Raw genomic sequence first — 25684 nt, forward strand, 5'->3', positions numbered from 1 at the left:
GGCGGGCACCGAGTCGGGGCCGGCCCAGGTTATGGGATGGGGGCCTAGTTATGATCTGCCGGCCCAGTTACAAGATGGGGGACTTGACCCCAGGTGTGAGATGGGGGGCTGACCCCACTTATGAGATAGAGCCCAGTTATGAGATGGGGGCCAGCTGCAGGTATCAGCTGGGAGTCCAGCCCTGGTTAGGAGATGGGGGGTCCAGCCACGGTTAGGAGATGGGGGCCTCAATTATAAGACGGGGGGATAGACTCCAGTTGCGAGATAGGCCCCTGCTTATGGGATAAGGGCTCAATCATGAGGTAGGGGGCTGGCCTGGGTGTGCGATAAGGGCCTGGTTATGAGCTGGGGCCAGCCCTGGTTACCAGATCACCGCTGGGTCTGCAGTGGGCCTCAGGCCTGGTGGGGCGCATCCAGCGCGGAGCTGGGAGCCGGCCGGCTGGGACCCACAGGCTGTTGCTGCAGCTGTCGAGGTGGATTAGGTTCCAGATTAGATCAGTCAGGAAGCGTTTTTTCCTTCTGACCTGGGGTGGGTCGGGGGGAATAAACAGGTGGGCTGGGCTGGGCTCCCTCCCCCGCACCCCCCCCCCCAGCCCAGCCCTCCTCCAGTCTCTTTAGACTTGAGGGCTTTGGAAAGGCCAGGTGGTCTGGGGTATCACTCCTTGTATGTTCACTGGAGGGAAAGACAATCCACCCCCCGACCTCGGTCACGGTGGGCACTGCCCCTGTGGCAGACTTCAGGTGTGACCCAGGCCCCCCAACCATCCCCTCCAACTCCATCCTGGCATCTAGTAGGCACCGTCATGTGATCGACAGGCCTGAGCTGGGGTGGTGGGGGAACAGCCTGGCCTGGTGCCTGCTGCCAGAAGAGAATCCTTAGGTATTGTCAGTAGATAGTAAACTGCCTGATGTCACTTTCGGGGAAAAGGCAGATCTTGGCTGGATCTCCTCCTCGTCCTGCTGGGTCAAGGGCCTTGGCCCTGACTTCCACAGGGGCATCTCACAGGGAGGGGCATGTGGGCTCCCCAGAGCTCAGCCCTGGGTGGGTGGGGTGAACCACTTCAGGCTCACCCTTCAGGCCAAGGGATGGAAGCACAGCAGCGGGTGAGGGGGTGGAGCTCAGGGAGGACGAAGTTGGGGTACGGTGAGTGGAGATGCGGGCAGCAGAATGTGGAGACCCCGGGAATCAACCCCTGGGGTGGGGATGTGGTGGTGGATTTGAGGGGAGAGTGCACGGGAGGAGTCCCTGGTGCTGTCGTGTGGGGCCCTTCGCAAGTATGCAAGGACCTTGCTACTGGGCGCCAGCCTTCCTGGCTCAGCCAGCCAAGTCTCTGGAGCCCGAGGCCCACCCTGCAGACCTGAAGAAGGCTCTGGGTCCTGTGGGCACGGCCACAATGGCACGGCCACCCGTTTACACCCCACTTACGTGTATGCCCACCACCTGGCCAGCCCCCTGCTCACATGTACACATGCACACTCACACTTGCACACGCTTATGCACTCACACACTCACGATGCCCTGTGACCTTGCTGCCTGCTCAGTCCTCCAGCTCGGCCACCTGCCGGAGCTGCCCAAGGTCCCGCAGTCTCTCCAGGCAGGGTCTTGCTGGCGAGCACAGGCCTACTTCCTTCTCGTTCCTTCTACACCGCCAACCCCCCTGGACTCCTTCTCTGGCTCCTTGCCTTCACTGGCTGTGGCCTGGACAACCCCCACTCAGCTCCCCACAGCCCCAGGCATCTCTGTCCCCTGATGCTGCTTGCATGTCCACCTCCCGAGATGTCCTTCTGTACCTCACTTCCAGCCTAAAGCCATCCTGGAGGCAGCGGGGCCTCCAGTCTTGACCCTGTGGTGGCCTATTCCACAAGGCTTTGTGGAGCCTTTGCCTGGGGACCATCCCTAGCATCAAGCCACCTTTCCCAAGGGATGGCAGGCATCCCAAGTCTGGGGTATTGTGTCCCCATTCGTTCGTCCCCCCAGAGCTGTGCCAAGTGCCTTAGCCGTCGGCAGGCCCTGTGTGGAGGTGGTTTTCCTCCCATGGTCCCCCTCCCACACCAAGGGTAGACGAATGCTCCAACTCTGGGAAAACTGAGCTGAGAAGAGAAGGCAGGCGAGCTGGGTCCAAACAGAGCCTCAGCCTCTTCTTTAAAACCTGGGGAGCCCATCTCCCACCCATATGCCTGTGGCATGGGAACACCCACACAGCGGTGTCCTGCGTGTGTCCCCAGCCTTTGTGACCACCTCTCGTCCTGCCCAGGGCCAGGTTGGCATCCCCTCACCTTCCAGAAGCATCTCCAGTCCTCTGCTGAGGCTTCTGAGGGCCACGTACGCTGCACCTGAGAAAAGTGTTGGAGCTAACTAGGTGGGCCCATGAGGCTGTCTGCTCCTGTGAGTGTCATGCATACATGCGTGCATCCACATCCAACCCTTGGCCTCCCGCAGTGCTGATACTGACCAAGTGTGCTCTTCGTGTGCTCCGCCTGTGCCCTTTGTAGTCTTGAGTGTGCCCTGTGAGCGGGGCAGTCCCCACTGGCTCCTCTCTGTCCCCTTCTGACCCCCAGCTCCAGACCCTGACCCAAGCAGCCAGCATTGACCAACCTTCAGTCGTGACCCCCCCATTTCGACCAGTCTCCCTGCTAGCCCTGTTCCTCTATCCCTGCCTGTGCCTCCTGTCCAGCTCCCGTCTACCCACGCCTGTGGGTGACCTTGCAGCAAACATTTGTGCCTCAGAAGACACTCTGCTTGTGGTGTGGAGGTGGCCCAGGTCCCTCCCCTCCATCCTCACCTGTAGGGCCCAGGGCAGGCGGGACATTCAGGTGTGGCAGGACTCAGCGTGTGACCTGCAGGATGGGGTGACCGCAGGTGCTTCCTACCCGGCTGCGAGCCGGCCTCTCAGGATGATGCAGGTTCGTATGGAAACCCCCGGCCCTGTCGCAGGATGACGGTGAAGGAGCCAGCTCCGTGGTCCTCTGGGACGTGCCGGGCATGCCAGTGGGGCAGCTCCTGTGTCCAGCTGGCCCCACCGCACGCCATCGTCACCCAAAGCCAGCAGGTCACCTCGTGGGCAGTTTGCCCAGAAGCCAGTACCCTTTTTGAGAATTTTTGCGTTCCTTTGGGTATCCTGGAAACCCTGGTGGCGTAGTGGTTGAGTGCTACAGCTGCTAACCAAAGGGTCGGCAGTTCAAATCCGCCACACTCTCCTTGGAAACTCTATGGGGCAGTTCTAGTCTATCCTATAGGGTCGCTATGAGTCGGAATCGACTCGACGGCACTCGGTTTGGTTTTTGGTTTTTGGGGTATCCTAAAAATAAACTTCTAATTTATTTTAAATTAATACTAAAATTAATTAAATTTAAGTTGTAATGAGTTTTTAGACTAACTGCTAAAAAGCCTTTAACGTGTGCGAAGATGGGTAAAATTGAAGCCTGGGAAGCCAGGCTCAGGTCACGCCTGTTGTTTTTCACACATTGCAGACACGGTTATACTTAGCAGAAACCCCAAGTGACTAAGTCCCCCGGCCTATTGGTGGAGATGCACAAATAGGCCTTAAAATGCTAGACGGAGTCGGGGGCAGTGGGACGTGGAACCCTGAAGACCCCTCAAAGGGTTGCTCCTCCACAGCGTGTCCAGGGCTACATGGACCTGTGGGTTACAACTGGGAGGGGGAGGGTGGTTCTTTGGGGGTGATGGGGCTTGGGGTGGGTCAGCATGGCAGGGTGGGAGGCCCTGGGGACCTGCTGGCTGGGTAGGGGGGCAGGGAGCACCCTCTACCTCATTTCTCTGTGCCGCTGCCTCAGGGGTCTTGACCTCAGCTGGTGGGGGAGGTAGAGCTGACTCAGGGTCCAGGTTAGGCTGGGTCTACCCTCCTGCAGCCCTTTCTCTAGAGGGACACACTGGGTCCCCATCAAGGCCTTCACAGAGAGCTGGGCTGTCCTGGGGTCCTAGAGGAGTCCGAGTGACCCCTACCCCTACATGTGACCCCCGCCTGCCCGGCACAGCTTCCTCTCCCACCCTCACCACGTTGTCAACCGCGGCCTGAGTGGCCAGCCAGGTGCTCACCATGCTCTGAGGCAGCAGTTGGTCCACAGCAGGCAACCTTGGCCCTCAGGCCAGGTGGGGTGGGCAACCGGTGACAGCACAGAGGGCCCCCCTGAACTGTGGGTCTTAGGAAATACCATGGGCTTTGGACTCCAGATGGCACTCAGCAGGAGTGCCCTGCCTTGCAGGCTGGGGCTGACTGGTGGAGCCACCACACCCAGGCTGGCAAGGCAGGGCACTCCTGCTGCTCTCTTGCTGGCCCCATGCAGGCCCCAGCCCTGGGCCCTTTGGGCGTGTGGTTAGAGGGTCATGGTGCATCTTGGGGCCATGGTGGGTCTGATGCTAGGGGGCTCCTTTCAGGGACCTCATTCCGCCTTGAGGCAGCTCAGTGCAGACCCCAGGCTGCCAGCTGGGATCCCCGACCTGGCTTTTTCCTGACCTTCTTGTTAAGCAGCTCTCCAGGCGAACTGGTCAGGGGTATCAGGGCTGATCCAGCCTTCTGTGTCACAAAGGTGGCAGAGGCTCAGAGTGGCCACCTACCCTACCCACTGTCGCCATCAGGACCAGCTGGGGCTTGTTTCCTGGCTCAGGAGCCAGGCTGGTCCTTCTCCAGATGGAATGGGTTGGGGGCTGTGAGAGGGTGCGTGTCCTGGGACCCGCCCTGGTCATCCCAGGGGCTAAGAGTGGGTGAGGGAGCTTCCAGGCACCACAATGGGTCTTTGCACGGGGCTTCTGCCGGGGCCCTTAGAGCCAGGGCCCCCCAGAGCCGAGCCCCCGGCTGGTCAGCCCTCTGGCTCCCCAGGCTGGTTCCCCTCGGCTGGCACTGGCTCCTGGCCCCAGCCTGGACACCATGCCCTCCTGCTCCTGGGACTGCTTCCACCTGCGCCCTGGTCCCATCTGCGCCCCGGTCCCAGGCCCTACATGTGATGGGGCAGGCTCCCCCACAAACCTCCACTCCTGGCCATGCGTACCTCACAGGTTCTGAGAAACACTGTAGTTACCTCAGGGAGGTTCTTTCTCCTTGGACTCTGGAAACATCTTCAGAGATTATAATATTTCATCTCGTATTTCGCAGGGAGCGGGGTGATTTATAAAAGCGGTGCTTGCTGTTAAGGAAACTGCGACAATTCAGAGATTACAAGGCTTGGTATGAATGCCTCCGTTGGCCCCCAGCACCCAGAGCCACCACCCTTGGCAATTCCTCATTCACCTGGGCCCCTTCCCCACGGGTAGCACTAGACCTGGGGGTGCTGCATAGACAGAGGAGGCAGGTGGGAGGGAGGGAGGAAAGGAACGAAGGAAATCGAGATAAGGACCAAGACAGGAGGTAGAGAGGAAAGGAGGGTAGGAAGGCAGGAAAGCAGGGAGACAGGAGGGCAGGGGCCCGGCCCATTGGGCTCCCCCCTCCAGGAGCTAACAGGTGGTCGGCCCAGGGTTGGAGGCCGTTCTCAGGGGTGGATTAACCAGTAGGCAAGGTACGTACGAGTTTACCTGTGTTTACTTACTAATCTGTAGTGCACAATTTCACCACATCTTTGATGTGACAAACAGGTGAAGTCGTTCACTACAGATTCATGAATATGCACAAGTAAGCCATGGGTGTGCATCAGGGTTGTATTCTTTCACCATACGTATTTAATCTGTATGCTGAGCAAATAATATGAGAAGCTGGACTACATGAAGAAGAACAGGGCATCGGGATAGGAGGAAGACTCGTTACCAACCTGCGTTATGCAGATGACACAACCTTGCCTGCTGGAAGTGAAGAGAACTTGAAGCACTTACTAATGAAAACCAAAGACCACAGCCTTCAGTATGGATTGCACCTCAACATAAAGAAAACAAAAATCCTCACAACTGGACCAATAAGCAACATCATGATAAACGGAGAAAAGATTGAAGTTGTCAAGGATTTCATTTTACTTGGATCCACAATCAACAGCCATGGAAGCAGCAGTCAAGAAATCAAAAGACGCATTGCATTGGGTAAATCTGCTGCAAAGGACCTCTTTAAAGTGTTGAAGAGCAAAGATGTCACCCTGAAGTCTCAGGTGCACCTGACCCGAGCCATGGTATTTTCAATCATATCATATGCATGTGAAAGCTGAGACAATGAATAAGGAAGAGCGAAGAAGAATTGATGCCTCTGAATTGTGGTGTTGGCAAAAAATATTGAATATACCATGGCCTGCCAAAAGAACGAACAAATCTGTCTTAGAAGTACAGCCAGAATGCTCCTTAGAGGCAAGGATGGCAAGACTGCGTCTTAGATACTTTGGACATGTTGTCAGGAGGGATGAGTCCCTGGAGAAGGACATCATGCTTGGCAGAGTACAGAGTCAGCGGAAAAGAGGAAGACCCTCAACAAGGCGGACTGACACGGTGGCTGCAATGATGAGCTCAAGCATAACAACAATTGAAAGGATGGCTCAGGACAGGGCAGTGTTTCATTCTGCTGTCCGTAGGGTCACTATGAGTCGGAACCGACTTGACGGCACATAACAACAACAAGCCATGGGTACCTTGCTTACCGGGTAATCCTACCCTGGCCTTTCCTTTTTCCGATCCTGGGGGCTGAGACTGAGTTGAGGCCATTTAGCTGAGAGCCTTGGGAGGCAGGTTTGGGCTGGGGTCAGAGTTGGAGGATGCCAGCATTGGGCTTTCTGGTAGGAGGGATCAGCCTGGCTCCCCTACATGCTTTCTGCAAGACTAGTCATGCCTAGGGCAGCCCTGCATCTCTGTGGGCCCCTTGGAGTGTGGCCTCACTCAGCAGGCCTGAGACAAAGAGCCACTCAGCTGCCACGTGGGAGAGTGTGTAGAAGCCCAGCCTGGCTCCTGAAGAGTGGGTGCAGGGCACTGGGTGGACTAGATGGGTGCTGCTCCCCTGGGAGCTACTCCTGTGACTTACCCTTGGCCTTGCGTGGCCTCTCAGTGCCTGCATCCCCACCTGTGGACAATTTCGGCCCGTCCTCTCACAGGATACCCCTGGACCTCTGGACGGGTGGGCTTGGCAGCTGCTGGGGTGGCCTGGCCACAGGTCCTCACTTCCGCCTGCCCTGACTAGTGATGCAATCTCACGGAGAAATAACCAGTGTTTTACGTTAATTGGATCTGTGCATTTTCTCCGTTTCCCTGCGTCCCCACCTGTCATATCTCATTTCCCACACAGCGTTTACCGCCTTTTACATGTTCATTACAATTTGTTGGCCACTCACAGCTGGCTCTTTGGTGTGCGTTGGCATGCTGGCCTCCTTCTGGCGCTGCCTGCTCTGCCCCTCTGCTCACCCACAGAGGTCCCCCGTGTGAGGACATGGGGCACTAAGGCTGGGCCTGGCCAGGTAGCCTCCTGGACAGGACCACCGGGGGTGAGGAGGGTGAGGAGGCTGGGGGGAGGCAATGAGGCCGACCTGACCCACTACCTGGAACACCACAACTTTGTCATCTCTCGTGTTCCTTTCTGGCTGCTCCTTCTCCCACCCATTCCTTGGTGGGGTTGGGTTCCTAGACGCTGGGTTAGCCTGGGGCCCATACCTGGTATCCAGTCATACACAGTGGAGGCCAGATGGAAGGACCCACAGTGGCGGGGGGCCTTTGCTGTGAAGTGGTCAGGTTGGGCTTCATGTAGGAGACTGGGTGAGAACTGAGCCTTGGAAAATGAACAGCCTAGGGGTCTGAGACCAGGGAAAGGTCATGTGCTTCCCCTGGGAGGGGCAGCCCTGGGTTTAGGGACACTGAGTGGCCCAGTGTGGCTGGAGTGTACCTGAAGCAGGTGGCTGGGAAGTGGGGCTAGAAAGGTGGCACTGGCAGCAGAAACCCTCAAAGCTTCTTGAGAAGGAGTGGAAGGGCTGGTCCAAGCCCTATCATCCCAGTGGTGACCCCACTGGTGGCCCTGAGGGTTCCTTCTGGCCCCCTCCTTGGGATGCATCCCCTCAGTCCCTGAACCTTCTTAGACACAAGAGACCTAAAGCTGGCCTGAGCCATCATCGTGGTCAGGAGGGGCTGGCTCTCCTAGCCCAAAGTGACCATAGAGAGGGCATCTTGGTGCACCAGCCCCCAGGCTGTCCCTGCCACGCCCACCCAGAACATCAGTCTGGTGTTGGGCTGTGCCAAGCACCGTGGCTGGGTCCACCTGACAGATGAGGAAGCGCTGGCCTGGCAGGGCTGAGTCCCTGCCCAAGGGCACCTGGCCAGAAATGGCTAGAACCTCCTTGCAGACCCAGTTCTGTAGGGGTTCATCCTGTGGCTGGGATGGCCAGTCCAGGTTCTGTGAGCAGACCTACCTGGCACAGCTAGGCCCCCACGCTCTTGTGTAGGCTGCCCTTTCTCCTTTCCCTGCCCACAGCTGAGCATGGGGGGTCTAGGTCTGGGTTGAGAGTGGCGGGGTGCAGGACAGCAGGGTGGGTGGCCGACAGGCTCAGCCCAGGCTCCTCCTGACCCTGCCCAGATACACCCTCTTCTCTACAAAGACCACCAGGGCTAGAGGAGCAGACAGCTGGACTGGGCTGTGTATGTGCACGTGGGAGTGTGTGCGTGTGTGCATGTGTGAGAGTGTGCACATGTAAGTGTGTGAGTTTGCATAAGTATGTGTGAGTGTGAGCGTATGGGAAGCCTTGTGTGAGTGTATAGGAGCCTCTGAGTGTGAGCGTATAGGAAGCCTGTGAGTGTGAGTGTATAGGAGCCTGTGAGTGTGAGCATATAGGAAGCCTGTGTGAGTGTATAGGAGCCTGTGTGAGTGTGAGTGTATAGGAGCCAGTGACTGTGAGCGTATAGGAGCCTGCGGGAGTGTGAGCGTATAGGAGCCTGTGTGAGTGTGAGTGTATAGGAGCCTGTGGGAGTGTGAGCGTATAGGAGCATGTGAGTGAGTGTATAGGAGCCTGCGGGAGTGTGAGCGTATAGGAGTGTGTGAATGTGCATGTGTAAGTGTGCATGAGGATGTGAGTGTGAGTTATGTGTGGATGAGAGTGAGTGCATATGTATGTGTGTGCAGTGTGAGTGTACACGTGTGAATGTATGTGAGTATGCACGTGTGAATGAATATGAGAATGTTAGCCCATGAGTCTGTATACATATGTGCAAGTATATGAGTGTGTCCGTGTGTGAGCATACATGTGTATGAAAATGTAAATGTGTATTGTGTGATTGAGCATCAGTGTACGTGTTTGTGTATGAGTGTGCACATGTATGAGCATGAGTGTGCACGTTTGTGAGTGTGTGAATGTGTGACTATGAGTGTGCATGTGTTTATGAGCATGTAACTGAGCATGAGTGTGCACATGTTTGTGTGAGTGTGCATGTTTGTGTGAATATATGACTGAGCATGCATGTGCACACGTTTGTGAGTGTGTGAGTGTATGTGACTGAGCATGTGAGTGTGCACGTGTTTGTGAGTGTGTGTGCGAGTGTGAGCATGCCTGCACAACAAGATCAGAGTATCCGCTTCCCTGGGGGCTATCTGACTTCAGGATGCCGGGAAAGGAAGTACCTGGTTTGGCCGAGGATCGTCCTCCAGTCACTGGGCCCTGGTCACCTTCCCACGCCCCTTGCCCGCTCACCCAGCCTCAGGAGTGTCCTGGGTGGGAAGGTTCTGGCCGGCCTGCAAGACCACGTGGCACTGGGAGAGGGTGTGAGATCGGAGGGAGACAGAGCCATGGGAGAGGTGTGAGGAACAGGAGTCTTGGGGGAGGGAAGTGTCCTCCCTGCACCCCCTCCCTGCATCCCCTCCTGCCCCAGGCGGCTCTGAGTCACCGTCCAGCCCAGAACCAGGACAGAGAGGGAGGGGAGTCCAGAGGCAGCCCAGTGGGTCCGTTGGCTGCCCCGCCCCCGCCCCACTGCCCCAGGCAAAGGACTAAATTTATCCTTTTAATAAGAACCAGGTTTGCATCCGATTTTTCTTTTATTAATTTTTGGGCTGTCGTGGCTAGGTCGGTCCCCTGCCATCCACATTTGCTGGTCGAGTGGGCCAGCAACCACATAGTTTTCCTATTATGGCCTGAGAGATTCTGCCCTGGGGCCAACAGGGTCTTCCAGAAGGTTCTCTGAGCCCATGTGAGGAGATTTCTGGGCCAGGCGCCCCTCATTTGCCCTGGGGCTGGGCTGGGCCGGGGAGGCTTTGCATTCTTGACCTTCCAGCCTCTCCCTCTCCCGCCCCCACATGGTGGTTCCGGTCCCTCCTGCCTCCCTGCTCTGCTTCTATTCTTCCTCGTTCCCTCTTTTTCCCAGCCTCCTCTTGTCTAGCACCTGTACAAGGCCTGCGGCAGCAGAAGGCCTGCTGAAAACAGGTCTGCCGAGGTGCCGTGTGCGAGGGGCTGGGACTGGTGACATCTGGCGGCAGCTGGCTCTCAGCTGGAGGTGGCTGCCCCACATCTGGAGGATTTGTGGACCCTGCAGGGGGTAGGCTCCCCAACTGGAGGGCTCTGCCTAGCTCAGCCCATCTGTGATGGGTCATGGGCTGGGCCACGAGGGGGACAGCTGGGGACCTGCTTTTCTACACCGCCTGCTGGGGAACAGCTCTGCTGTGTGCCCACAACCCACACAATCCCTGGAGGCCGGTTTTGGGGTCCAGGGTCTTCACCCTGGAAGAGGTGACTCAGTGCTGGGCCCGCAGTGGGTCAGGGGCTTGGAATAACCGTTTGGTGCTGGCTTGAAGCTGGACATCCCGGTCCCCCTTCCACCATGAGTAGGCCAGGATGTTCTGGACCCCTGTCCCTGCAGGGGAGTGAAGGGGGTGGCGAGCGCTCCCTCCCAGGCCCCATGGTGTTAGGCAGAACAGCAGCCAGGAGCTTCGCCCAGGCCCAGGCCAAGAGAGAATTCATGTGGGGAGGCCTGATCCCTGAGAGCCTCTTCCCCAGAGGACCTACCCAGCCCATGTGGCCTGAGCACCTGGGAGCAAGCCTGCAAGTCCATGCACACTCACTCCATATGTGCACGTCCATGCCCTGTGTGCACGTGCCCCAAGGTACACGTGCTCACCTGTAGCCCACATGAACACCCAGAAAACCCCCAGAGACACACGTGCATGCCCGTGCATACCTGCGTGCAGTCAGACACACGTGCACAGGTACACACCCATGAGGGTCCACACACACAGTCCCTCCTCTGCCTCTGTGCTCACACACATGTCCATGCACACACATAACACATCACACACCTGGGTGGGTTCCAGCCCAGTGGGGAGCATCACTGGGTGCTTCAATGCCCCTGTTGCAGGTCCCCCGGGAATGTGTGCAGACACATGCGCACCCAGAGGCACATGTGAACACCCGTATCCCATGCGCACGCCCAGAGATACGTATTTGTGCCCCATCGTGTGTGCACACCTAGAGCCATGCACACACACCCCCAGAGACATACACTCGAGCTCCTAGCCATACGTGCACACTGCTGGTCACATGTGCACACTCACAGCCGGGCATGGGTCTCGTGGGTGGGAACATGGCATGGGCTCTGAGGTCCTGCTGTGGGCTGGGGGTCCCAGAGCAGCCTACCCACCAAGGTCTGGTTCTCCTCATCCCTCTGTCTCTCCTCCTCCTCCTGTGTCTTTGGGTGGTCTCATGGTCAGACATATGGACGCCCACCTGCCTCTGAGCAGGCCAGACCGGGGCCTTTCTGTCTCAGGGTCCATCAGCGTGGCTTCTCCTTCCTTCCTTCCCCTTCCCAGGAATGAAAAATATGTGGGCAGGCCCACGTAGGCCGCTCACCCTCTTCCTCTTCCCCACAGTGCGGCCCCTCTGGGGCCTGGCTGGGTGGCGGGAGGGCCGCTTTGGCCCCCTATCCTGGCCGCCCATCACCCCAGTGTTACAGCAGCTCCTGGTGTACCCAGGGGAGACCAAAGGGACAGCCCCAGGGGAGCCAGGCATCCCCACTCTGCAGCCAGGCGGGGGTGGTGCAAGGCTCGGGCAGGAAGCCGGTGGAGCCGTGGGAAGCTGGGAGCCTGAGCGGGTGTGAGCAGGAGGGGTGGGAACTGGCACAGGCAGCGGGCATGGCCGCCAGACTCAGAGCCCGCACAGCGCTGTTGCCAGCAGTCCGTCAGCTGGGCTTCCGGAAGAGAGCTTGCACTGAAAGCCGGGGAAGGGGCTTGCTTCTTGGAGCCTCTGCCAGCTCAGTGAGGCCTTTTTTTTTTACAACCCATCTCTCAGTTTCCAGAGGAGGAGGGCGCTGTCTTGGTGGCTCACTGACAGAAAACAAATGCCTGCTCCTCTGATTCCCACTCCTGCGCCTCCCTGCAGGGAGGCCCTGCTGTCCCTGTCCCTCCCCCTTGCTCCCTCTGCCCTCACCTGGCATCACAGCGAGGAGCCAGGATGGCCGGGTGAGGAGGTGGGGGCACAGGAGGAGAGCTGGGGTGCTTTGGCATCTGTGCCCCCAAACCTGGGGCAATTGAGGGGCCTCTGGGATTGCCGTGGGTCAGACACATAGGGAGGACTGGGGTCTTAGTGGCCCTGGACTGTAAGCTCCCAGGCAGCACCTGGGCTCCTGGCCATGGCACCTTCCACGCCCCTCAGGGCAGACACACACCTGCTGCCCAGCTTGGCCAGGGCAGGTGGGCTGGCAGACAGGTTGGCGGGAGGAAGGCCAGGCTCCTCAGCTCTGCCCACCACCTAGGGCTGCCTCTGCCAGTCCGATTTGCCGACACCTGGTGTGTGCCTGATGCTTCATACAGTGTCTCAGTGGGTGGGGGCTGGGCAGGGGCCACGTGGGGTTCTGGGGGCATTGGGAGTCCCAGCCTGGCTCCTTTCAGTGGTGCTCAAGGCCCTCCTGTCACCAGGGACCCAGCTGGCAGCGGGAAGGATGGGGCCTCTGCACCTAGGGTCCAGGTGTGGTCCAGGTCGGCGGGGAGGGGAGCCGCACCTGAGGTGGGGGGGTGTCAGCTGGCCCTCCCCAATGTCCTGGCTTCCGGAGTGGTTTTCTCAGCCAGCCTGGTGCCCCTGTTCCATGGTACACTAGTCAGGCCGAGCCGCCTTGGAGTTGGGCCCTGTGTCTCACTTGGGCTCCAAACCCCAGCAAACCTCAGCCTCCGGGCAGCCGGGCTGGTGGCAACCCCCCACAGCATTCAGGCCCCTTTCCTGGAAAAATCCTAAACCCAGGCCACAGCCCTGGAACAAGTGCTGCTGGAGGGCCTGGGGAAGCGGAGCTGGGGGCCACTCTGGGGGGCTGGCTCCCCTTAGATGACACACTGGAGGGGACCAGGGCACCTGGGAGGAAAAGGCCTCGTTGGCACCCCAGCCTGGGCACTTGGGTTGATGATTTAGGCTTGATCACCCCCCATTTTCTCACCCATCCCACAGGGCACCTAGTGCCCCAGAGTTCTGTAAAGGCCCCAGTGTGAGAGGTACCAGGATCGGGGCTCCCAGCCTGAGAGGCCAACGCCAAGACCCCCAGCCCGCTTGCTGCCCAGGGCTCCCCACATCCCCTCCCGGGCCCCTAACTGCAGTACTCTGTGGGGGAGACCTTTGCCAAGAGGAAAGAAGCCATCAGCCCAGCTCCTGGCCACACCAGCCGCCCGAAGCTCTGGCCTGGCTCTGGCCAGGCTCTGGCCCAAGGGCCCTGGCTCCCAGGCTGCACTGCACAGCTCTGTCTGCTGTTTGGCTACTGGGTGGTTGCGGGGGCTGGGAGGTGGCAGCCAGGTCTGCCCACGGCTCTGCAGGCCGGGCACGGCGCCATCACCACTCTTCAGAGTTGGAGGGGACAGCTAGGAGGGGGTGCTCTGTTCTGAGGTTTGCCCAGGCAACTCGGGGGCAGTGAGGTGAAAGAGGAGGCCATGGTGTCCACAGTGCCCTCCCACACACCACCACTGTGACTGGGGTCACTGCCCACCATGGAGTGCCCACCTGGCAGGGCCTGCAGGACCTTTGGCTGCTTCCGAGTAAGCAGTGTGGAGCCCTGCTGTACTCAGGACCTGTCACCACAGCAGACCCATTCGGGCCTCCCTCAGTGGGCTCGGTACGTGGGGTCTCGGTACGGGAATTGGGCTGCAGTGAACAGCTCTGAATATAACCCTGAGAAAGCCGTGGGCTGGGAGGCAGTCTCCAGAGCGCTGGTGGTGGCAGTCTCAGGGGTCTCGGGTGAACTCTGTCTCCTTTCCCCCATACCCTGTGGGGTGGACATTCTCGTGAGGATAGCACAAAGATGTACCATACCTATGATGAGGACATGGCACCCTGGCGCTTCTGTTTTCAACAGGAAGGGGAGAAGAGGGTGGGAAGGCCTGCCGAGATAGGTGCAGAGGCCAACATCAGGGGCCCAGGAGGCAGGTCGAGCAGCAAGGTAGGCAGGGGTACCGCGAAGGCCTGCAGCAAAGGAGGAGGCTTAGACCTGGCAGAGGGTGGGGGAGAGGCTGGATGGAACCTCTGTCATGTGACCCCCCATTTCCCAGACTTTGGGGAAGGGGTCCCAGCCTGGGGTTGGAGCTGGGGTGTCAGCCACAGCAAGAAATGCAGCCTACAGAGCCAGGAGCTGCAGGACTGCCCCCAACCCCATGGGGGATGGGGGGATGGGAGGTGTGGGCACAGGGCATCGGCAAGAGCCCAAGGCTCCCTTGGGGGTGGAGGTGTGACAGTTTGAGCCCCCAGACTCCAGGTTGAGACCTGCCCTGCAGCCCAGACCCCACGTGGGCAGCCCTTGGGGAGCTTCCTCTGTGCCTCAGTTTCCCCGGGCCGTGTGGGAGCGCTAAAGGTACAGGGTTCCCAGGCTGAGCTCCTGGAGAAGCCCTGGATCCAGACCCAGTTCTTGGCTGCAGCTGCTTCCCACTGTCCGTGGTAGATGGGGGCGGAGGGACTTCCCTCGGCAGGGTGGGGCCTTGGGGCCTGGCCAGCAGGAAGCTGTGCTGGAGGAGGCCACACTCACCCCACAGGCATGCCCCTGGAGGGACCGAGCCGCCAGCGCCGCCCTTTCAGCCCACCCTGCCCAACGGCGCTTCCTTTCCCACCCGAGTCCTCCCTGGCGGGAGCCCCTGCAGTCTAGCAGCCCTGCCAAGCCCCAGCCCCGTGGCCGGCCGGGAAGTCCCTGGCTCCCCTCCTGGGGCCTGAGGACCTTCTCTTCCTCTCCAGTCCCCAAGGTCAGCACACACCCCGCTGCCCCCAGTGCTCACGCCTTTCTCTGGGCCATGTCCGGGAGAGGCCTGAGTGCTGAGGTATGAGGGTCTGTAGGTCCCCTCAACCCACAGGCGCTTCACTCACACGGTGGTGGGGGATGGGGGCCCTGGGCTCCCCCGGCAGCCCCACCCACGGCTCCCCTGGCCTGGAGCCTCTCTGCTGAGTCACCCCTGTCTGGGAAGCCCTCAGATGAGGCATCGCACATTCACAAATCCCTCTGCCCCCCGGCAGGGAACAGCTGCCCTGACTCATCTGGGCTGGGCCCACGCCTCCTGGGGTGCCTGGAGCCCTGCCACCCCGAGGGCTCTGCTCTCAGCCTGGTGCCCACCGCAGCGCCCAGGCTCGGCTCCCCACCCTGACAGTGTGCCCCCTGACCTCCCAGCAGCACCAGGGGCTGCTCCATGCAGGGCCTACTTCTGTGTGTGTCCTTCCTGTGCAAGCAGCCCAGTAGCCATGGCAACCCAGGGAGGCTGGCTGGCCCGGGATAGGAGAACCCAGGGCTGGCTTTGTCCGCTGGACTGGGCAGGGAGGGGGCACCGCCAAGCTGCTGGGAGGAGACTGGATGGAAAGCCGGGATGGCAGGCTGCGGGAGGCTAGCCGCACCCCTGGCATGTGGTGCTGGGAAAACACAGAGTGCACCAGTGCACGCAGAAAGCCACCTGCCACCTCTACCCTGGCTGCAGATCGATGGCGTCTTTGGCTCCATGCCAGCCCCAGCCAGACCCGGACCTGGAGGGACTCAGCAGGTCACTGCAGAGGCATCCTCAGGGTCCTCGTTGTCCTCCCCTCCTTGCTCCCCTCTGACTCAGGGCTCCCCTTACTCACCAGGGACCAGGCACCTATCTGACAAGTCAGCTCATACGGCCTGAGGAGAGGCCTTCCCTATGTCGAAGGCCCCACAGTGAAGGAAGGCCAGCCCCTCGCAGTGCTGCCCCAGGTGGGCAGGGACTGCTGGGCCCTCAGGGGTGCCATAGGGGTTCTGGCTGGGCCCTGCTGACCCTGGTCCTGGGTGTACCAACTTGACCCTTTCAGGGACATGTGGGCAAAGCAAGCTGGCAAGTGGGGTGGCATCTGAGAGGCCTTGGAGCTGCCTCCTGGGCCTGAGAGAGTCGGGGCACTCTGCTTCTGAGGAGAAGGCCTACCTGTAAGGGCAGTTTGTTTTCTATGGGCCCTGTCTTGGTCACCGAGAGCTGCTATAACAGAAATGCCACAAGTGGATGGCTTTAACAAAGAGAAGTTTATTCTATCACAGCCTGGTAGGCCAGAAGTCCGAATTCAGGGAGCCTTTTTCTCTCTGTCAGCTCTGGAGGAAGGTCCTTGTAATGAATCATCAGTCTTCCTTTAGGTCTGGGAGCATCTCAGCGCAGGAACTGCAGGTCCAAAGGACGCGCTCTGTTGCCAGCGCTGCTTTCTTGGTGGTATGAGGTCCCCATGTCTCTTTGCTCCCTTTTCTTTTTTATATCTCAAAAGAGATTGGTTTAAGAAACTACCTAATGTTGTAGATCTCAATATCGCTGCCATTAATCCATCTCATTACATCACAGTGATAGGATTTACAGCACATAAGGAAATCACATCAGATGACAAAATGGTAGATAGTCGTACAACACTGGGAATCATGTCCTAGCCAGGTTGACAGATATTTTGGGGGGACACAATTCAATCCATGACAGGCACTGAATGTTTATTTGGCATAGCACCTGGCACCCGGTCATCTGGTGATGGTAGTGGTGGTGGTGATGGAGGAGATGGTGACGGTGGAGGTGGTGGCAGTAGTAATGATGGTGGTAATGGTGGTGCTTGTGATGGCAATGATGGTAGTAACGATGGTGATGATGAAGGTGGTGATGGTGGTGGTGGCCAGTGATTCTGTGGCTGAGGTGCCAGCTTTGGGGAGATTTACGGTAACAGAGTGTCAGTGACAGGGTATCTGAGGCACAAGGAGACCTGGGCCCTGAGTGTGACAGGGGCCTGTGTGGGCAGTTTTTCCCGCCGTTGACTTCTTGGATATTTTGGGCTTTTGAAGCAAAGGCCCCAGAAGAGCTTGGGGCCCGAGAGTCGCCCATGAAGGGATCCTTGGTGGCGGGTGCTCTTCCTGTTCCTGACCCTGAGCTGCACGCTCGGAGCTGCTCCCAGCCTTGCTCTTGCCCCCTGTGTCCACAGCCAGCAGCCGCCTGATGGGAAATTCTCCAGCCTCATCTTTCATGGGCAGCTTCCTCACCAGCAGCCTGGGCTCAGCTGCCTCTGCGCACCCCAGCGGCCCCACCTCTGCCCCCTCTGAGCAGGCTTACCGTGGCCCCCAGCCGGCCCCCTCCCAGATCTGGTTCCCCCACTCACATGAAGGTAAGCCAGGGTGGCCAAGTGACCCACCAGGGTCCCAGGGCCCCAGGGCCTGCTGGCCGGGTGAGGGGCTCCCACAATGGCCAGCATGAGCCTGCCTGCCAGACCCTGCCTGGTGAGCTCTGGGGGGTGGGGGCAGCCTCCCTGCCAAGAAACCCCCACCAGGAGGGGGTAACTGGTTGGAAACAGGGACGGGCCCCGCTGGGCAGTGTCCTAGGCAGATGTGGCTCCAGATGGGTGGAGAGGGAGAAAAGTGAGGATGGGGGTAGGGCTCTAGGGAGCTGAAGAAATATGGAGCACAGCTGGAGCAGCTGGGCCAGGCTGCACCTCCACTGCAGACTCAGGAAGATGTGGGCTCCAGATGCGCCAGCTGGGAGGGGCGGGGAGGGGGAGCTGTCAACATGCTCTGCCACCCTGGGGGCCTGGCTTGGACATGAAGCCCTCAATGGCCGAGGCCTCCCCAGGGACACAGCCCTGGCACACAGATGCATGTCCCATAGACGCATGTCCATCCCTTGGTGGTCTGGCCTCTCAGGTCCACCCCTGAGACCCCAGACTCCCTGGGCCTGTGGCCTTTCCCAGGGCAGCACCCCCAGCACAGCCTCCTGGCGTGATCTGGTTGGCAGCCCTTGATCCCAGCATCCCTCAGCCCCACATTGCTGGTGTTGCCCCCGCGGCAAGGAAAGGGTTAAGCTCTCTTGGGCGGCTGGCACACGGAGAGGTAATTGCAGCTGGCAGCGGGCACAGAGGGCTCCCGTTGCTGGCACTCGGCACTGCCGTAACTCAATGACTGCCGAGTGGCGGGCGCCGTGTTTACAGAGCAGCAGACCCACACACCGTGCCCGTCACCCGCCCGCGTTCCAGGCAGGGAGATTAGCGCCCAGCGCTGCTGGAGAGCAGAGAAGCCTCTCTTTGTGCAACAGGACAGGTGACGAGTGAGGGACAGTTGTTAAAATAATCTGGGCTCAGCGCATGCAGAGCACACATGTTACACAGGCGATAAGGAGCTGCTTCTCCTCATGGAGGGGCCCGGGTGGTGTCCCAGGGCCCAGGTGGGCAGACCCCTCCACCCCACGCTCCAGCACCATCTTCAGAGGAACTACCCTATGCAGAAGTGCAGGGCCTGGCCAGGAGGTGCGGGATTCCTGGGCCCGTGTGGCCCCACCTTCCTGACATCATCCTGCACCTCCCCAACCTGTGGCCCCCCAGAGCAAACTTCTGGGTCTTGGTGGCGGCATCTGGCTCCCAAGATATGGAAGGGGGAGGGTGGCCAAGCATAGGCGCCCTGAAGAGCCACCTCAACAGAAATAGCGGCCGGCTCCCCCCCACCTCCCCCAGCCCAGCCACAGGTGGGTGTGGGATACTCAGGGCTGGGCTGACTTGGTTTCCCCTCCTTACAGCAGCAGCCCTGCTGGGGCCAGGGAGTGACCACAGCCCACCCTCCCTTCTCCAAATCCCAAGACTTCCCCTCCAGGAGGTGTGTTCCCCCTTCCCCTCTGCACCACCCTTGGGGACTCCACCAGCAAGCAGAGTGGTTTGTGGGTAGTGCCACCTGCCCTGGGCCCAGAAGTGCCCCAGTCTGGCCCCCTGGGGGCTGCCTGGAGGGTGGGGGGAGGCAACCTACAGACAGACAGGGTCCTCTGCAGGCCCCACCTCTCAATTTCCCTTCACCAACGGCTGTCATGGTGGGGTGCCTACTGCTGCCTGGCCGTGCCCTGTGGAGGTACTTGTACCACCGCCTTGCCATTCCCCTCCCCTGCTGTGCCACATCCATCTCCTTACCCAAGCCCAGCGGCTTCACCTGGTGGGTGGGAGGGCAGCAAATAGGTGGTGCCAGACCGGGCTCTCTCCTGGCAGGGAGGCAGCTGCTTGGATGCAGGGCGACCTGAACAGGAAGGGTGGGCCCACAGCGGGCCTGGCTGTGCCACTCTGAGGGCCAGCGGTCATCTGTCCATCTGTAGGCCCCAAAAGCCCCCTAGCACCTTCCCTGCTCTTGCCCTCATGGTGCCCACAGCCTTGGGGGAGGGCAGGGAGTCAGAGGCACAGGTGGGCAGACACTGGCACACCCAGCGGGCCCTGATATAGGGCCAGGACCAGGGGGCCCTGCGCTGCATCTCAGCCTGCTTTCAGTGAGGAAGGCAGGTGCTCTAGGTAGGTGCACAAGATACCTGCTCAGATGCCCCTCCCCCTGCCACAGCTCCCCCCAGAGGTTGACAGGGTACGGTGTCAGTCACAGTGAGCACACACCGTGCTCGTGGACCGTTGAGGCCCATGCCTCAGTTTATCTGTTACCATTGCCCCTTCCCTGCCTTGAGCCTGGCTGCCTGCCCTAGGACCCCCTTCCTGTTGGGGTTCCCTGGCCCAGTGGCCAAGCCCTGCGGTGGCCGAGCCTCGTGGTGGCCACCGACGAGCAGGGAGCCGGGAGCACAAGGCTAGCGGTGGGGGTGGGGCAGGACGAGTGGCAGGCTGGCTGGCAGGCTGCCCTGGCCGTGTGCCCGGCTGCTCGTTTGACGGGGTGCCAGCTGGCTCCCGCGTGCCAGGGCCTGCTTCTCTGCCATGTGTGTTCAGGGAGGGGGCATGGCATTCGGGGGGCACACAAGCAGCCGAGAGTGGTGGCCACCAGGCCCGGTGGGCTGCCTGAGGGGCCGCTCCAAGAACTAACTGGACCCTCGACAGCTTCCTTCCCTGGGAGGCAGATCCTCAGCACAGCCAGCTCACCCGCTTCCCGCCCCAGGGCTGCCCAGGGCCCCTGGGTAGCTTCAGTCTGTAGGGCAGGAAGGCCAGGATGGGCAGGGAATCTGACCTTCCAGCCAGCCAGCGGCACCCCTGCCTCCCCTCCATGGACCAGTCCCCATCTGCAGGGCAGCTGCTGGCGGGGCGGGCCTTCCTGCCTCCTGCAAGGACAGCGGAGGACACCCCGGAACATCTGGCCTAGGGCAGAGCGCCCCCAGCTCGCCCAGGGTGAGGGGTCCCACCAGAGGCTGGACTTTGCCTGTGGAGTCTGGGTTGGGGTGGGTGGCAAAAGTGGCCCAGGACAGAGGTGAGCTCAGTGTTCGCTAGCCTGTCCTGGGTGGGTCAGAGCGGGGGTGGGGTGCTGCACAGTTGGTCTCATTGTCAGCGCACAGGTCCCTTCCCCCCACCCCACCCTTCAGCTGCTTGGCCAGACCACCCACAGGGCTGATGAAAGGGGATTCTGTTCTTGGGGGTTCAGCTGGGGAGGGGGCTCCAGCTGCTGTGGCTTCGCAGCCAGGGTACTTGTGGTCTCTTGTGCCACCTGGAGGGGGAGCCGCAGGCGGCACCGGCCACATGACAGCTCTGGCTGTCAGCCTGGCCAGCCTCTTTGTCAGAGCCACACCCACCCGGTGGCCCCTCCTCCATTCGAGGCTGGGTTGGTGGGGGCAGGGGGTGCACAGGATCCCTGGCATGCTCCTTGCTGCTAAGTCTCCCCACATTCTGCCAGCTGCCGCCTGCTCCCTCTGAGGCCTCGGGCACGCAGGGAGGTCTACGAGTAAGCAAGAGTGGGACATGTCTCTGAGGAATGGGGTCCCACCTTTGTGTGACCCCCAGCCCCTCCTGCCTCAGCCAGCCTCCCCGCTGGGGCGAATCAGGGAGGCCCCTCCTGACTGTTGGACCCCAACCCCATGCTCCTGTGCCTGGCAGAAGGCCTGGGGACGTTTGATGAGTGAGCAAGTAGAGTGGGACGCTGGGGTGGGGACAGCCTGTGGGGTGGGGGCATCACAGGTGGCAGATGGGAACCCCAATATGCCTGGGGGTGTAGGGACCAGGGGCCACCTGCTGGCCCTGGTGCAGATGAAGGGGGCCATCTGGGATGTCCTGTCAGCATGCTGGGCCACCTCTCCTGGGGCTGCAGATTCCCAGGGCCAACCCCGGTCCTGGGTAAGGCTGGGTGGCATGGCTTGGCACATCCGAAGAGGGCACTACACTTCACCCACGGCAGCACTTGCCTTACCTCCTCCCCAATGCCACCGTGATTTTTGCCCTGCTGTGATGCCATTTTACAGGTGAGGAAACTGAGGCAGGAAGGCACCGTGACAGGATTTGAGCCCAGTTACTCTGACTCGTCTCTTACGGCCTCCTCCCTGGCCGCCCTCCCGAGCCTTCTTGGCCTTCACTGTCCGTGCTGGGAGCAAGGGCCCTGCTCTCCCAGTTCCCACCACCTTCTTGTGGAGGCCAGGATGCCTCGGTATGTGCCTGCTGTGCCCAGGAAGCCGGGGGTCAGGACTGTCCAGCTGAGTGGCTTCGAGAGTCACCCTACCACTGGGGTTCAGTTTTCTCATCCGTAAACAGTGCTGACCAATGGGACGATTCAACAGGATGCAGGCAAAGCCATATAAGCCAGGCAGTGAGTGCCAGCCCAAAGCCCCCAGGGGCCCCCACGTGGGGGACACGTCCCACCCCAGGGTTGGAGGCCATGGAGAGCTGGTGGAGGAAGCAGGCAGAAGGCCTGGGTGGGACAGGTGGGGCAGACGCCTCTGTAGCAGAGCTTCCTGACGGCTAGGCTGCTAGCTGTCTGGGATGTCATGGAGATTGGGGGTCACACCCAGGCTGCTCCCAGCCCTAAGCTCCCCAGCTTGAGGCCAGCAGAGATCCAGGCCTCCCTCCCTCTTGGCTCCACCCAACTCCCCCAGAAAGACCTGTCATGAGCTCCCATCAGCTCTGTGCAGCCCAAGGCCGGCTCCTCCCTGTGGTGTGTGGGCCAGGAGCCCCAGGACTGTCCAGGGCTGGCTTGGGCCCCGGGCAGGCTGCCTGTGGCTTTTGTTGCAGTGATGCCTGCAGGAGCCTGGCACCTTCCCTGGCCTTTAGCCCATCCTCTTGGCCTGGGAGTGGGGAGATCCTGCCAGGTCTAGCACCTTAGGGAGGTTGAAGGTCAGCCAGTAGGCATGGAGCACCTGAACCAGGTGGGCTGGGGTCAGGGGATGGGCATGGAGCACCTGAACCAGGTGGGCTGGGGTCAGTGGGTAGATACGGAGGACCTGAACAAGGTGGGCTGGGGTCAGCAGGTAGGCATGGAGCACCTGAAGCAGGTGGGCTGAGATCAGGGGGTAGGTGTGGAGCACCTGAGCCAGGTGGGCTGAGGTCAGGGGGTGGGCATGGAGCACCTGAACCAGGTAGGCTGGGGTCAGCAGGTGGGTGTGGAGAACCTGAACCAGGTGGGCTGGAGTCAGCAGGTGTGTATGGAGGGCCTGAACCAGGTGGGCTGGGGATAGCAGGTAGGCATGGAACACATGAACCAGGTGGGCTGAGGTCAGGGGGTGGGTGTGGAGCACCTGAACCAGGTGGGCTGGAGTCAGTGGGTGGGCGTGGAGTCCCTGAGCCAGGTGGAAGCCTTCTTTCACAGGATGCAGTGAAACGAATCAATCTGAAACCCAAGTTTAGTCCTAAACCCCAATCCCCATTGCGGGAGGATAGGGTGAGCCTGCTGGGTGGATTACACTCTGAGGGACGAGCTTCCAAAGCCACAGGCAGCCCAAGGGGAGCAGCCACCAGAGAAAGGGTCTCATCCAGCTGCCTGGCCAGTCCAGAACCCAGGGGTGGGTGTTCATTCCTGAGAAACTTGAACTTTGGAAGCTCAGCCTGGATGCCAAGGGACCTGACCACCTGGCTAGAGGGGCTGTGGGCAGAAGCAAGGAACAGAGAAGACCTGGGGAGGGGGCTGCTGCACAGTGACTCTCTTCAAATACTCCAGCAGGGATGGCAGTGCCTAGCACACCACCTGTGCCCTGGCAGACATTGTGAGCCGATCACAGCACAATGGATCAGCCTCACTCTGGGTGGTCAGTGTCAGTGAATGAACTTACGTTGAAACTCATTGGCACCCTTAGTGACAGGGGTGTCATGTGGGGAGGGGCCAGCACCGAGTTCATGTCCGGGCCTGGGTTCCCAGCCTGGCACGTGTGTCAGGTCCCTGGGCCTCAGCCACCAGTCCTGTCCCTGCTGTGGTGGGCAGCTTAGCCACTCGAGCCCCAGGTTTTCACCAGAAAATTGGGGTTCATCACGTCTCCGACCTTGTGGGGTGTGAGGTCTGGGGAGGGAGGTCTCGGGGTCATGATGTTCCCAGCAGGAGGGCTGGCGTTGGGAGTGCCAGCCTGGGGCCAGACACCTGTCTGCCAGCCTCCTGGGTCTCTGGCCCTGCCGCGTCTACAGCCCTCCCAGCTCCCTGAGCCTCCCCAGGGCCCCCGGCCGCCCGTGTTCCCCCAAGGATGGCAATTCCCCAGTCTCAGCAGCCCCACTTCTGGTCCTGAAAAGCTGCTTCAATTCGTAAAAATCTTTATTTTCCCTTTCAATTCAGAGAGTGCAGGTTATTGAGAGAAAGAGAGGGGTACTTCTATCACTGGTCTGGGGGTCCTTGTTTCCCCTCTTCCTCTCTGTGCACCTGCTCGGGCCCCCACCCGCCATGGCCTTCACCCTCACATCCCAACGCCTACTCCCACTCTCCCTACCCGCCTCATACCTGCCCTCTACTTCTTCCCCTGCAGTGTCTCACCCCTGTCCTGCCTCACCCCTCCAGCTGCAGCTCCGTCTTCTAGGGGTGAGCCAGGGAGTGGGAGCCAGGAGGGCCTTTGGGGCTTGGGACCCCTAGCAGGTTTCCACCACCCCCACCCCTACTCCCTGGCCAGACAGCCACAAACTAGGACTCAGAAGTGGAGGCACACAGGCCCAGGGCCCCCTGCCCCCATGCTGCCCCAAGAGGACCAGGCAGAAAGGAGCCTACCCCTGGCCACCGGATAGCTGCTTCCCCAGAGGGTGGTGGGTGGGATCCTGCCATCACAGAGGGTCCACACCTGGGAAACAGTCTGGGCAGGAGAAATTTACAGACTTCTGTTTACCAAAACGAGGTCCTGTAAAACGTTTAACAGCAGCCAATTACAGTAGGACAACTGGGATGGTTTAGCCAACCTCCCCTAACACACACACACACACGCACACACACACGCACACACACATGCACGAGCACACAGGCCACACCCCCTTTTCTCATTCCTCCCCCTTCGCACCCCCCCCAAGTCTTCCAGGAGCTGAGGTTAATCTAGCAAACATCTACTCCAGATGTGTCTTCACACAATAACCGGGCAAGTTAGCCTGGCCCTGCCTCCCAGGCTCTGTCTTCCACGTCAGGGGGTGGGAGTGCCAGGAGGACATTGCTCAGGTTCAGACGGGGATGATGGGGCAGGACCCCTTGGAGTCTGTAAGCTGCCCCTGGCGGCCCTGCTTGGCAAGCCTTCAGGTGGGCTGGCTTGGGCCATTTCCTTCCGCTTCTGACCTGGGACTTGTTTGCATGGAGCTTCTTGTTGGCACGGTATCTGCAGGGCTCACCTTCAGGGCCAGAGAGTGGCAAGCGGGGTAATGGGGCAGAGTGGTGGCCTACCACTGCCTAGGGGCCCACCAGGAGAGGTGCAGGTGCCCCATTTGGACTTGGGAAGCCCCACGCGTTGGGGCCTTGCTCCCCTGGCCTGGTCCCCATTTGACAACTGCCATTTCCCACTCCAACCTCTGCCCTGAGGCTCCTCAGCTTCGTACTTCTGAGCTGGGGTCCGGAGATTGTCCCCCGGCCCAACCTCTCAATGCTCACAGCAGGCACCAGGGCTGCCCTGCCCTGTGCACCCTCAGAGGCCCAGTTCCAAGGTGGCATGTCTGGGCCACCCCAGGTGCCCCTCCACCTCAGCAATGTCAGGATCTGGCCTGTCGTCTCAGGCCACCAGCCAGGCCCCAGACCTTCTGAGGACACAGCCCAGGAATTAGGACCCATTTTGGGACAGAGAAGAAGGGGCAGACAGGGACTAGTTCTCTGGATGCCTGTGCTATATGTAGTTTTGGATCCCTGTCTGCTGGCTGGGGGTGGGGAGATGTTCCTCAAAGTGTGTTCCATGGAACCCTCCTCCCATACGCTGGGATTCCACTGAAACAACAGAGGGGGGTTCCGTGAGAAAGGAGTTTGGGGAACAGTTGAGCAATGGTGATGGAGGCCCTCTAGCTCAGCTCTCACCAGTGACCTCACTCTGCTGCTCTAAGGGGGTCCTGGCACCCCAGTCCCGGGCTGGTGGCGCACGGCTCCATGTGCTCAGACGCACTGGGACAGGGACTCTGTTGGGATGTGTGGAGTGTGGCGGACAGCCGCCACACAGGCTCCGGGTGTCCCAGACAATGAGTAGACAAAGGTCTCAAACAGTGTGGGCAGCGAGGCTGTATGCCCCCTCCCTGC

The 25684-nt window shown here is 60.3% G+C and overlaps 1 protein-coding gene across 3 annotated transcripts in view; it reads left to right on the top strand.

Annotated features, from left to right (window-relative positions):
* The window catches only part of BAHCC1 (BAH domain and coiled-coil containing 1), a 67836-nt gene that overhangs the window by 6514 nt on the left and 35638 nt on the right, over window positions 1-25684 (top strand). For 2 of the 3 annotated variants that reach the window (XM_049859935.1, XM_049859936.1), the window contains exon 2: window positions 17287-17466. The exons of the other annotated variant lie outside the window; for it this stretch is intronic. In XM_049859935.1, coding sequence (XP_049715892.1) covers window positions 17287-17466 — 180 coding nt within the window. The remainder of the gene's footprint in view (window positions 1-17286; window positions 17467-25684) is intronic. 3 annotated transcript variants of the gene reach the window in all.

Source organism: Elephas maximus, chromosome 19, assembly GCF_024166365.1.
Source record: "Elephas maximus indicus isolate mEleMax1 chromosome 19, mEleMax1 primary haplotype, whole genome shotgun sequence".
NCBI classification, from domain to species: domain Eukaryota; kingdom Metazoa; phylum Chordata; class Mammalia; order Proboscidea; family Elephantidae; genus Elephas; species Elephas maximus.